At 37.3% G+C, this 13,547-nt stretch overlaps 1 protein-coding gene across 3 annotated transcripts in view; it reads right to left on the reverse strand.

Annotated features, from left to right (window-relative positions):
- The window catches only part of LOC104218353 (sodium/proton antiporter 1), a 34,851-nt gene that overhangs the window by 16,716 nt on the left and 4,588 nt on the right, over positions 1-13,547 (reverse strand). For all 3 annotated transcript variants that reach the window (XM_070170772.1, XM_070170774.1, XM_070170773.1), the window contains exons 4-6: positions 2,991-3,167; positions 1,975-2,081; positions 561-681 (exon numbers count right to left, since the gene is read on the reverse strand). In XM_070170772.1, the coding sequence (XP_070026873.1) occupies positions 561-681; positions 1,975-2,081; positions 2,991-3,167 (405 nt within the window). The remainder of the gene's footprint in view (positions 1-560; positions 682-1,974; positions 2,082-2,990; positions 3,168-13,547) is intronic.

Raw genomic sequence — 13,547 nt, forward strand, 5'->3', positions numbered from 1 at the left:
TTACTATTTGGTACTATTCATTCTTTTTCTCCCTCATTTTGTTCTCTCTCCCTTTTCTTTCTTTTTCTTCTTTTTTTCTTCTCCTTCCTCTTCTTCTTCTTTCCTCCTTCTCACCTTTTCTGAGCCGAGCGTCTATCAGAAACAACCTCTCTATCTTTACTAGGTAGGGGTAAGGTCTGCATACACACTACCCTCCTCAGACCCCACTTGTGGGAATATCTTGGGTTTGTTGTTGTTGTTGTAAACTTAAATGAGCACTCCTCTACTTAGAATGGGGTTATAGTTTCCTCCAAAGCCAATGCAAGCATGTTTTCTGGCCAAGTCAGTGTATGTACGGTTATGTACTGTTTAATATGACATTAACAATGTTATGAAAATCACGCATATGTGGACCAATCATCATTCAATATTGGAAGCTATACCAAATGACGATCAGTCATCCAGAGCTTTTTTGATAATTCCTTCTCGCCCTTTTCCCTTAGATTGTTTTCGCCGTTATGACACAAGGAAAGATGTGCATGCAAGAAAATAGAAGCAGTCAGATAGAAAAATTCAAGAACCTTCATTGTCGGCAACGTGGATATTTGCCCGTGTATCCAGAGCATTGTAGTTGTAACATCACCTATGGGAGTCCATGCTCCGCCAGCATTTGCTGCTATAACCACAACAGCACCAAGAAGCCTGCGAACAAATACTTTACAGATAATTTACTTCTTACAGTAAAGACATCTGAACCTTCAGAAAAAGGATACATGAGCAAGAAACTGGTAGGTATAGGAGCAAGACAAAGTAATTATAAATTGTCAATATTCATCTCATGAGAAGTTTCTCGGGCCCATCCCTCAAATTTAAGATTTATTGTATAAGGGGCTGGAAGATCCACAATTTTCACAGTTTGAAGATTGTTAATTTGAACACCATATTCAGCTTTTAAGGCTGAACAAACAAAAGCTAGAAATAGTTCAGAATTCTGGTAAAATACTCGAAATGAATAATAGCGTGAGATACTAGAGAGTCTAGTCTATCCTTGGACAGAAAGGCAAACATGATTTGTTTGCTAAGGAGTCGTTTGGTTCGCAAACAAGTTATACCGGGACTATAATGTGGGGATTATAAGACGGGGAGTAAATAACGACGGGATTATTTAGTGGATATACTTTGTTTTGTAGATGTTTGGTTCATTGGATTAGAAATGGGATAAAGGGAGTATAATATAAAACATATGTTTGGTTTTACCATAGATAAACTTGGATAAACTTTTACTTTCAGTTTTAACCTTAGCCTTCTTAAAGGACTTTAGGAGAAGAGCTATGGAGAAGAACATTTATGTCATTTGATTGTTTTATCCCAAGATAGCCAATCCATGGATTGTTATCCTACATTGAATATGGCATAAGAAAATACGAGAACTGTGGTCCAAGTCCAACTAATCCAGGGATTGATTATACCGGACTACCAAAGATGGGATTAAATGACCATTCTATCCTGAGATTATTTTTCATTATCCCATGAAACAAACAACCCCTAAAAGAATAAGAGTAAAGTTCTAGAAGACACTGACCGATAAGGTACTTATTGCTCTTAAAACATCGCATCACATGCAACCATTTCACTGTGTTCTTCATTCATAAATTGAATATAATAGGTCCTTATAAGAAGGTTTCCACAAATTGACTTGAAAGAAACTTGAAGTAACACAAAGTTGCATCTTGGGAAGATCCGGGCTTTTCATTTCTCTTATAGACACCTAACTTGCTTCAACATGTACATCCCTATTTCTTTCCTCTCTTTTTTCTCTAATTCAGATATCAAAACTTCTTGAGACTTCTGGCAATCAATATCAATCGTGCATACTTCCAAGATCAAATTAGAACTTTAGATGACGTATGAGAGCAAGCATAGAGTAAAAAACCTTAGTATCTTAGCTCGTATTAGAAGGTTGTACAGATGAGGCTCAAAGATGCTCATACTTACTTTCGGTATTCTGAAGGTGGTGCCAGTTTCCTCAGTAAGGAGACCATCACTATAGTAGAAGTCAGGTTATCCAGGATTGAACTAAGGAAGAAAGTCACAAAACCTACCTGAAATTACCAATTAAACATTAAGCACATCAGAAAGTTAATAACAACAGAAGGGAACAAGCAGCATACGAAAATGTTGAAACAGTCTGAACTCTCAGGTATTTCATATTATTGACTCGTTGTTTTCATGCGTGGCGTTTAGTGTGTAATTCATCTATGTACATCACGTACTTCATCTAATAAGGACAATTATACTACCCTCAGTCTGCTGTACATTATAGAATCCCAAAATATCTAGGAGTGATATCAAATTTAAATTAAATACTCACAAAGTAGACTACTAAGAACAGTTACGATTGAAAGGAATTTGGAAGCCAAATTATATGTGAAATACGTACAACAAAGACTATTAAGATCCATCAATTAACAGAAAACCCTCTCCAAGAGAACTGTGCATCTCTGATCTCTGTATTGAAGAAACAATGAGTATTTCTTATTTTGAGAATTGTCAACTCCTAAAAGAAGACTTTCCAACAGAAGAAAATGGTAGATGCCTAACTCTAGCATGGAGACTTCCCCCCTTGGCACATGCATTTTACAAAAAGAGTACTACGACTGAATATGTTGCGATGAAACATGGGCCTCAATAGATTCCTAAATCGGTAGGGAAAGTGGACTTTCTGTCATCATCCACTTATATTAATCCTTTTTATTCTTATCATTCTTCAATTACGAGGAGTAACTTAAATTATCATATTATTTTGAAGGGTAATTATCACACTATTTTGAAGAGTACACTGTACAGTCAATAAATAATGAATTTATGAAAAATCAGACCAGTATCTGTGTTTGTTAGACCAAAAGCAAGATATTACAGAATCTCCAGATTCAGAGAAAAGAACAAAGAACTGCTTAGCTAAACAGAGCCGAAGAGTGATTTGGAACAGAAAACATTAATGAAGCACTAACCACCCAAAGCAGAGTTTTTGGCTTGCGAGTAGTGATGTTGTCAGTAACAAGCTTAAATCCCTGATGAGCATCAACTATCTCAACAATGGTCATCGCACCAAGTAAAAAGAACACTATTTCACTAACTTCAGCAGTTGCATGTGACAATTCTGAAAGAGCTACGTCATTAGAAGGAGCCTGCCAAGGACATAAAAGAGTGCAAAAATGTCAAACAACGCTTGGACGGAAGATAAAAAGACATCTTCGCTCTAAATTCCATTATTGTTAATAAGAAAACCATCCTAGAGCTTGTTTCGATGATCATTCAATCTCTATGATTATCATCTTATTTCACGTATGCTGGCAAAATTCGTCATAAAAACAAAATGTTTGGTAAAGCTACTTTACCACATTATGGATGAAAACTTTTATTCAGAGTTCACCAATAGTTTTCATCTTGCACCACATTATTTGGGTGTTAACAAAAAAATAATATTTAATCCTATCATGTGAATGATTAGAGATGCAGCTTAGTTTGTAATGATGTCTATAGTCATATTATTCCTACCGAAAATGCAAATAAGTAAGATCATAGCACGAGTATAGAAAACAACTTCAAGAGCAAAAGAAAGAATACAGACAGATTAGCGACCCGATTTGGACAGGGTGTACCTGATTGCTAAGATACTTCACCACATACATTTTCCATTGAACACTGCGGTATTAATGGCACAGCTGATAGCATAGACTAGAAAATAGCTGTGTTTTCAAACTTGAAAGTATCTATTATTTGGGAGATGTTGAGTTGTTTACTTGTTGGAAAGTTCAGAACATGCCCCGTGATGATAGGCTATAATTACGTATTTTAGTCGCTTATTACACTCTACTTTACTGCACTTTAATTGAGTTTGAGCTTTAATCGCTAGTGTTTTGCACAAAATATGTGTTTTATGCCTTGTAGGAGTGATTCCGATCTATATAGATGCTATGGAATGAATTCAAGCTATTCTGGAGATTTGAAGTCTGAGTAAAAGCCCAAGGATTAAGTTGGGATCATGTTCGGGGATCAACGGATGATAGTGCACTTTAAGAATGAAACAAAGAATCGAGCTGGCATACTGCGCATTGTCCAGTAAAATGCACATAACTTTTCGCTCAGAAATGCGTTTGGATTCCATAATATATCGTTGGAAAGCTATTTAAAAGGGCTACAACTTTCATGTTTTACGTTTTTCCAAATTTCCACAGCGGCGCCGCATAGGGCGCCGTGCAGCGCGCCGCGGCTGTTTAAATTGTTGCTGCCCTCAAATTGCATGCTCACTGAAATTCCCCACAAGCAAACCACGTGGCGCGTCGCCCCATGCGGCGCGCCTATGCAAATTTTACAGAGCCAGAGTCCTATTTCGCGCGGGAGAAGGTGTTTTCGTCTAAGCCGGACCCTACTTGGTATAAATACGTGTAAAAACGTTGTTTTTGTAACTTTGGACAAACTTTTGACCTAGGGAGAGCACAGAGTCGCCGTGGAGGCCGGGTTTCATCTTTTCTTCCACCAAACTTAGTATTTTTTATGTTTCTTTGTATAATTTGTTGTTTGGTTACCATGTCTATGTGGAGCTAAACTTCATGTTCGAGGGTTGTGGTTCTTTCATGACTATTGTTATTCGAATATTGATTTTGATTTCTTGACTTATCGTATTGGTTTATTTATTCAATCTTGTGCTTAATTATTTGATTGTTTGATCTCCAATTGAATATTATCTACGAATCTAGAGTTGAACTCGAAAGTGGGAATTCTAGATTGCATATAGAATTGAGTAGAGCAAGTTCTTGAGCCCGGGCATCGGGGAATGGATTCGCAATTAGGATAGACATATACCTAATTGTCCTGCTTGGTTGATTTATAGGAATTATAAATGTGTTCTTGTTAGTTCTAATTCCATAGACATATAGGCGTTAGGTTAGCTTGAATAGGCGAGTAAGAACTCGACAGATTCTTATGAGCAATATTAACCCTGTCAACCAATAAACCAGATAAATTAATTAGTCAATTCAATTGAAGAATACAATATGATTGTTAGATATCCCATAACCCTAGATCGTTTTCATTGCATTGATAACATAAAAATCTGCTATACTTTTGTTCAGAGTTCACTATTTATTTTTCTTTATTTTAATTAGTTTAGAATCAAATACTTCTAGGTTTAATTCATGTTTAGATAGTTAGGATAGTCTAATTTAGTTAATAGTTAATCACAAATCTTCGTGGGCTCGACATCCCACTTTTAGTCATTTTATTACTTGATGACCGCGTATATTTGCGTGTGCGTTTGGCTGCAACAAGCTTTTGGCGTCGTTGTCGGGATTTAGAAATTAGTTATTTTTCTAGATTAGACATTTATTTTTTTATCTATTCAATTTTTTTTAGTTTAGTTAGTAGTTTTTATTTATTTTAACATGATATTTTGGAATGAAAATTATTCGTGATGGTTATTCTTATTTTGATGATCCTTGTCCATATTATGGAGGACCCCACTGGTGGAAAAAATGTCAGAATATTCCCGGTAGCGAGTTGTGTGCACAATCTCAGTCTTTTGAGTGGAATATCTGTAATATGTGTGGTGGTCAAGATGGCCATTGGGATGGTTGTCCGAATTCTTTTCATCCTTCTCTGAGCCGTTTTTATGATCTTTCTAACAGTGTTTGTGAGTTTGATAGGGGTAATGAAGTGCGGGATATGGAACCTGATGCATATATTAGGGATATTTTGAGGCAGGTAGCAGAGCAACAGGATGAACTCAATAAACCTATGAAAATAATGAGGGCAACAATCATAAGAATGAAGGCCAATATGGAAGAATTAAATGAAGAGAGCGAGTACCAGCAAAAGGAAAATTTTGAAAAAGAGGAGATTTTGGGTCAAACTTGGCTGTAGAACAAGCTGAAAGATTGAAATTATATGAGGCTCAACATGAGGAAATTACAGATGAGATGAAAGACTTAATAGAAGGAAGAGTTGAACTGGGGCAAGAAATTGAAAAATTTGGCACTGATATTCACGACTTGGAGGCTCAATTGAATGCAAAGGTTGATGCGTCTAAGGCTCAACAAAATAGTAATGAGTTGTCTAAAGTTGAAGAGGAGCTTATACGCCAAATTGAGGAGCTAAAAGGGGAGAGTCAATCATTCGAGCATATTTCTGTTGATGATGCCCATGTTGAGAAAAGTACACTAGAGCCATGCGAGGTAACAAATAATGTTATATTTGAAGACTCTAGTGTATGAACATATGAGGATGTAAAGAGTAATACAATTCTAGAGTTAGGGCATATTGGTCCTCATTCCATACATTTTTCAACATTGTGTTTGGATGATGACATGGAAATCGAGTCATCTGAGCCTTTGGAAGAGCCAATGGATGAGGAACGAGGCGTTTACACTCTGGAATTTGTCGTTCTAGAGAGACAGAATTACATACCTCATTTTAAGGCCAAGAAGTGTAAAGTGCGATATTGGTTGCTTGGCCCAATTACAATTGTCCCACCACCCCGGGAGCGTAACAGAAAACTTGATGCCAAATTAGGGGTACAATTCATAAGTTCGAGATGGAGATAAAAAGTGATTCACGTCGTGCCGCGACGTTAAATTAGGCGCTTGTTGGGAGGCAACCCAGCTTTACTACTTTCTTTTATTTTTATTTTTATGATATTATTTTTGCAGTGTTTGCTTTGATTTTGTAGGATTATCAGCATAGGAAGCAAATCCATTGAAAGAGTGCAAAAGCGAGTAGATGGTGAGAACTAAGTGTGGGGTGTCACACAAAGGACCATCCATGGGGAAGTCTGAGTACCCGTGCGCCGTTATTGCTTCGGCCTTTGGCCTTTCAGGGAGTTTCTTGTCCACCCTCGTTATTATTTTGCTTATTTGTGCATTAGGGACACTGCACTCTTTTAAGTGGGGTGGGAGAATTTCTCTAGATGATTAATTTCCCTAGATGATTAGTAGTAGTGTGTAAAAAATAAAAATAAAAATAAAAACGAAAAAAGTAAAAAAAATTTGACTTCTCCCGACGATGGATTTCCTAGACAGTTTTCTTGAGGGATCTAAGTCTAAAGAAAAAAGGACAAAAAGATTTTCTTTTTAGGCAGTGTAGTAATTTCCCTTGGTTTTTCTTTGTGCCGCGGTTCTTTTCCAAGGGTTTTGTTTGAATCGGGTGTAGTTAGTTTTAATTTTTTTAGGAGTAGGAGCCATTATGCTATGAATTGAATTGAACCAATATCTCTTGACTTCGTTATGCCTTGAAAATAGTGAGTACTTTGGTTGTGACGCTTAAGCTCAGTTTTTGACTCTTATATAAGTACTTTAAATTGTATGATCTTAACTTTGCTTAACTGCTTTGACTGGAGTGTCCTGATTAGTCCAATCCTGAGTAAGTTATGTGCCATGTGTGTGTGAGGTTTGTGTGTTATTCTGTGTTGTTAGAGATAGCTATGTAAATGTTAGAGATAGCTATGTAATTGTCCCACATTGGAATAGGAGTAGTATCCCCTTTGTATAGAGTAACTATAAATAGCACCTCTTGTATTGCATCACACACAATATCAATATATCATATTTTCTCCCGTGCCTTCTCACATGTGCATTGCATTTGATGTCTAGAACTTGCCCGGTGTGTTTGCAAAGCGAAATAGTAGCGTTGTTCAGTCTTGAAAGTGATATAGGCATTTCTTTGTTGAGCCAAATATATATAGTTTACCCGCCTAATTGTTATGTATCATAGTTAACCCTTTGAGCATGTAATCCTATTTCTTTGACAACCACATTACAAGCCTTACTCATTTGTTTGAATTAACTATCTATTTGAACCTTTTCACCTCTCATGAGCACTTGAATTGTAATGAACTTTGTAAAAGTTAAAGTGTGGGATGGTTGGTTTGGCTTTTGAGTTGAACTAATGAAATAAGGAGAAAGGTGCACTGTTTTAAAAAAGTAAGGGCCACTTGAATTGAAAAAGAAAGAAAAAAATAGTTGTATTGTAGTGCAAACATTCTTCGATAAGTGGTGACTCTTGATGTAATTGTGCTTAAAGAAGTATGGAGTTAATATACATTGATGTGAAGGTGGAGTTATGGTTTGACATAACTGTGTGGTTTTGGAAGGTAAAGTATATGTATTAAAGTGCTTAGGGAGGTGTAGTCACTCTTATATCCAATTGTATCCTACCCGTCCTGCAACCTACATTACAGCCAATTAAAGTCCTACTTGATCCTAGGCTGGATGAGCTCAATTAGTAGAGTAGTACACTACGGGCAAGCCTATGGTTCATCTTTGTGGCATATGAATGTTATTTCTGAGAGTGATGAAATTCTTTCTATCTTGAGTTCCAAATTGTTCTTAAATTGTATTGTGTGTGGAACTACTCTCTTTTGTTGTGTGAGAGCACTTGATTCATAAAGGAAAGGTAATGTCATTGACCTCTATGTTAGAGTAAGTGGGTGAGCTGTCAATAATGCGTGGTACTTGTGAGTCAAATCTTGAGGTGAAGATGTTACACTCTTGTGCTTAGTCTATTTTAAATAATCTTGGTGTTATGAGTTAGGATAATTGTGTAAAAAGGTCGTGTCTATATAAAGTGTAGTTTGATTGCTCGAGGACGAGCAATGATTTAAGTGTGGGTGTTGATGATAGGCTATAATTACGTATTTTAGTCACTTATTACACTCTAATTTACTGCACTTTAATTGAGTTTGGGCTTTAATCGCTAGTGTTTTGCACTAAAAGTGTGTTTTATGCCTTGTATGAGTGATTCTGATCTATATAGATGTTATGGAATGAATTCAAGCTATTCTGGAGTTTTGAAGTTTGAGTAAAAGCCCAAAGATTAAGTTGGGATCATGTTCGGGGATCAACGGATGATAGTGCACTTTAAGAACGAAACGAAGAATCGAACAGGTATACTGCGCATTGTCAAGTAAAATGCACATAACTTTCGCTTAGAAATTCGTTTGGGCTCCTTAATATATCGTTGGAAAACTATTTAAAAGGGCTACAACTTTCATGTTTTACGTTTTTCCAAATTTCCACAGCCACGCCGAGCAGCGCACTGCGGCTGTGTAAATTGTTGTTGCCCTCAAATTGCATGCTCTCTGAAGTTCCCCACAAGCACACCGCGGGCGCGTTGCCCCATGCGGCGCTCCTGTGCAAATTTACAGAGCCAGAGTCCTATTTCGCGCGGGAGAAGGTGTTTTCATCTTGGCCGGACCCTACTTGGTATAAATACATGTAAAAACGTTGTTTTTGTAACTTTGGACAAACTTTTGACCTAGGGAGAGCACAGAGCCGCCGTGGAGGCCAGGTTTCATCTTTTCTTCCACCAAACTTAGTATTTTTTATGTTTTTTTGTATGATTTGTTGTTTGGCTACCATGTTTATGTGGAGCTAAACTTCATGTTCCAGGGTTGTGGTTCTTTCATAACTATTGTTATTCGAATATTGATTTTGATTTTTTGACTTAGCGTATTGGTTTATTTATTCAATCTTGTGCTTAATTATTTGGTTGCTTGATCACCAATTGAATATTATTTACGAATCTAGAGTTGAACTCGAAAGTGGGAATTCTAGATTGCAAATAGGATTGAGTAGAGCAAGTTCTTGAACCTGAGCATCGGGGAATGGATTCGCGATTAGGATAGACATATACATAATTGTCCTGCTTGGTTGATTTACAGGAATTATAAATGCATTCTTGTTAGTTCCAATTCTATAGGCATATACGCATTAGGTTAGCTTGAATAGGCGAGTAAGAACTCGGCAGATTCTTATGAGCAATATTAACCCTATCAACCAATAAACCAGATAAATTAATTAGTCAATTCAATTGAAAAATACAATATGATTGTTAGATATCCCATAACCCTAGATCGTTTTCATCGCATCGATAACATAAAAATCTGCTATCCTTTTGTTCAGAGTTCACTATTTTTTTTTCTTTATTTTAATTAGTTTATAATCAAATACTGCTAGGTTTAATTCTTGTTTAGATAGTTAGGATAGTCAAATTTAGTTAATAGTTGATCACAAGTCCTCGTGGGTTCGACATCCAAATTTTAGTCACTTTATTACTTGACGACCGCGTATACTTGCGTGTGCGTTTGGCCGCAATACCCCGTTAACTTGTCAAGTTATATAATATTCTAAGATATATACAACAAAATAGACTCTTTTCCATTTAATATTTTGATGGTCTAAATAGGATCCACATTTGAAGGAATTAGTAGGTGCCCTGGACCTTCCAGTTTTAATTGTAAATTTTGCTTTCCTTGTGTCTTAGCGGAAGGAGGAGGAGCACCACAGTGCATACAAGTTAAAAAGTAGTATGTGTTAGATAGTTAAATAATCCTAGCCCCACATGAAATAGGAGTAGAATATGTATTCTATATTGTTATATATAGGGCTCAGTATATTATAGTTAAATCAATAATATTTTTTTACCGTGCTAATTCTTACATGGTATCAGAGCGGCAGTGAAAAAACATCCGGGAAAGAAAAGCCAGCCAAAATAGTCGTTGTGCTTCAATTTCGACGACGATTTTAGGGCTGATCTGCGTTCTCTCTTTTTTCTTAGTATCGTACAAAATCCAACACCACCACAAGGTTCCCATATCAAAGGCGACCAAACCCCAGTAAGTTTCTCCGGCAAAGTCCCCTACACACGCCTCCATGCGCCGGTTAGATCTATGACTCTGGCGGTGCGTCTGTCTCACGCGTCGGCGCGTGTGAGCTTTTCCGGCACAATTTCGACTAGATTTTTTTTTTTTTTGCAGTGAGGTCGCCATGCAATTCCGAGACGACCCATATTTTTAAAAGAAATTTTTGAATAGCTAGACTAGGGATCCCGCGTACTAATGGTTTTCAGGCCACTTTCAGTCAATCTCAAGGAAGAATTCAGTCTATTTGAGGATTATTTACTTAGAACAACTATGTCTCTCGGATTTGATATTTTAGGTTCAAAAACACAAGTGCTAGAAATTCAAGCTTCATGATTACTTCAAAGTCCTTAATGAGCTCAGGCTTCCTCTGTCGAGTTGTGGTGCAAAGACCAAGGTGTTCAAGACCACTTAACTAAAAAGGCTAGTGAGGGAGATGCAAAGGCCAAAGCACTTTGGGAGAAGATCAATGCTCAATTATATAGTATTTTATGCCGATCTATTGATTCCAAGTTGATGCCCTTGTTTTGTCCATTCCAGACATGTCATTTAGTTTGGGAAAAAGGCTCGCACTTTATATACTAATGACATATCTTGTTTCTATGATGTGATATCGCGGATGACAAATTTAAAGAAACAGGAATTAGATATGTCTACTTACTTGGCACAAGAACATGCAATTATGGATAAATTTGAGAAGTTGATGCAAGATTCTGCTAGTGTTAAAAACAACAAGAGCAACAATAGAAGATGTTTCTAGTTCTTACACTCGCTAGACTTCCTAATGACCTTGATTCAGTAAGTGACCAGATTTTGGCTAGTCCGACTGCTCCTACAATTGACGAATTATTCTCTCGATTACTTCGTCTTGCTGCATCGCTAGTAACACAGTGATCTCACCATAGACAGCTGACTCCTCTGTTCTCGCATCCCAAACAATTTAAAATCGGGCATCTCAGACTATAGAGAATAAACGACGAGGGGGTCGTTTTGGACGTACTCGTGAAGTTTGCTATTATTTACATGATCCACTACCCAAAAATGCTCATGTTGCTCATACCAAGACTACAGGTACCCAGAGATTTTCTTTATCTAAAAGGGAATATAATGTGTTCCTTCAGTATCGAGCAAGTAAGTAGACATCTCCACAAGTAGCCTCGGTTGCTCAGGCTGGTAATTAGATTGTGGGTCGTGTCAGCTTAGGAAACATACCCGAGCCACCTTTCCGCGTAATGTTGAGAACCGTGCAAAGTCTGTTTTCTCTTTAGTTCATTCTGATATATGGGTTCCTAGTAGAGTTAGCTCACTTTAGGATTTCATTATTTTATTATTTCCACCGATGATTATTCAAGATGTACTAGGCTTTTCTTAATGAAAGATCGTTTTGAGTTGTTTTCTATATTCCAGTTTTTGTACTAAAATAAAAAAAAAATCAATTTGGTGTTTTTATTCATAATTTTCGCAGTGATAATGCCTTAGAATATTTATCCTCTTAGTTTTAGCAGTTTATGACTTCTCAAGGAATTATTCATGAGACATCTTGTCCTTATACCCCTCAGCAGAATGGCTTTGCAGAGATAAAGAATATGCACCTCATTGAGACTGCTCGCACACTTCTCATTCAGCCCCATGTTCCGCTACGTTTTTAGGCGATGCAGTTCTCACGGCTTGTTACTTGATTAATCGGATGCCTTCATCTTCCATCCACAATTAAGTCCCGCAATTAGTATTGTTTCCTCAGTCACCCGTATACTCTCTTCCTCTTCGTATTTTTGGGAGCACATGTTTCGTTCATAACTTAGCCCCTAGGAAAAATAATTTAGCTCCTCGTGCTCTCAAGTGTGTCTTCATTGGTTATTCTCTTCAGAAGGAATATTATTGCAACTCACCTGATCTTCGTAGGTACGTTGTGTTAGCTGATGTCACATTTTTTGAGTCTCGTCCTGACTTTACCTCTTTTGACCATATTGATAAATTTGAGGCCTTACCTCTTTTGAGGCCTTGACTTATCGTCGTCATCTACATCCAGAATCGGGCTCCGCTGATTCACATCCTGCACCTGACCCTGCTCCTACTGCAGACTTGTCTCCTCCTAATCGACCGATTGCACTTCGAAAAGGTATACGATCCACACTTAATACTAAATCATATTATGACGATCTAAGTTATCAACGTCTGTCATCACTCCATTACGCGTTTGTATCATCTTGGTCCTTTATTTCCATCCTTAAGCCTACAAATAAAGCACTATCTCATCCAGGATGGCGACAAGCTATAGTTATGAGATGTCTGCTTTACATGCGAGTGGTATTTGGGAGCTTGTTTCTCTTCCCTCAAGTAAATCTATTGTTGGTTGTTGTCGGGTTTATGTAGTCAAAGTTGGTCCAAATGCCCAAGTTGATTGACTTAAGGCCCGCCTTGTTGCCAAAGGGTATACTTAAATATTTGGACTAGAGTACAGTGATACTTTGTCTCCTATGACTAACATAGCACCAATCCGCCTTTTTCTATCCATGACTGTTATTTGCCATTGGCCTCTTTATCAGTTGGACATTAAGAATGTTTTTCTTCTCGGTGACCTTGAGGATGAAGTTTATATGAAGCAACCACCTGGTATTGTTGCTTAGGGGAGTCTAGTGGTCTTGTATGGTGGTTGCGCCGGTCACTCTATGGTCTAAGTAAGTCTCCTCGAGCAAGGTTTAGTAAGTTCAACACAATTATTCAGGAGTTTGGCAAGACTCGTAGTAAAGCTGATCTTGTATTTTATCGGTATTCTACTTCAAATCTCCGTATTTATTTAGTGATTTATGGTGACGATATTGTTATTACCGACAATGATCAGGATGATATTACTAAGTTGAAGCAACATCTCTTT

The sequence above is a fragment of the Nicotiana sylvestris genome, chromosome 3, assembly GCF_000393655.2.
Source record: "Nicotiana sylvestris chromosome 3, ASM39365v2, whole genome shotgun sequence".
NCBI classification, from domain to species: domain Eukaryota; kingdom Viridiplantae; phylum Streptophyta; class Magnoliopsida; order Solanales; family Solanaceae; genus Nicotiana; species Nicotiana sylvestris.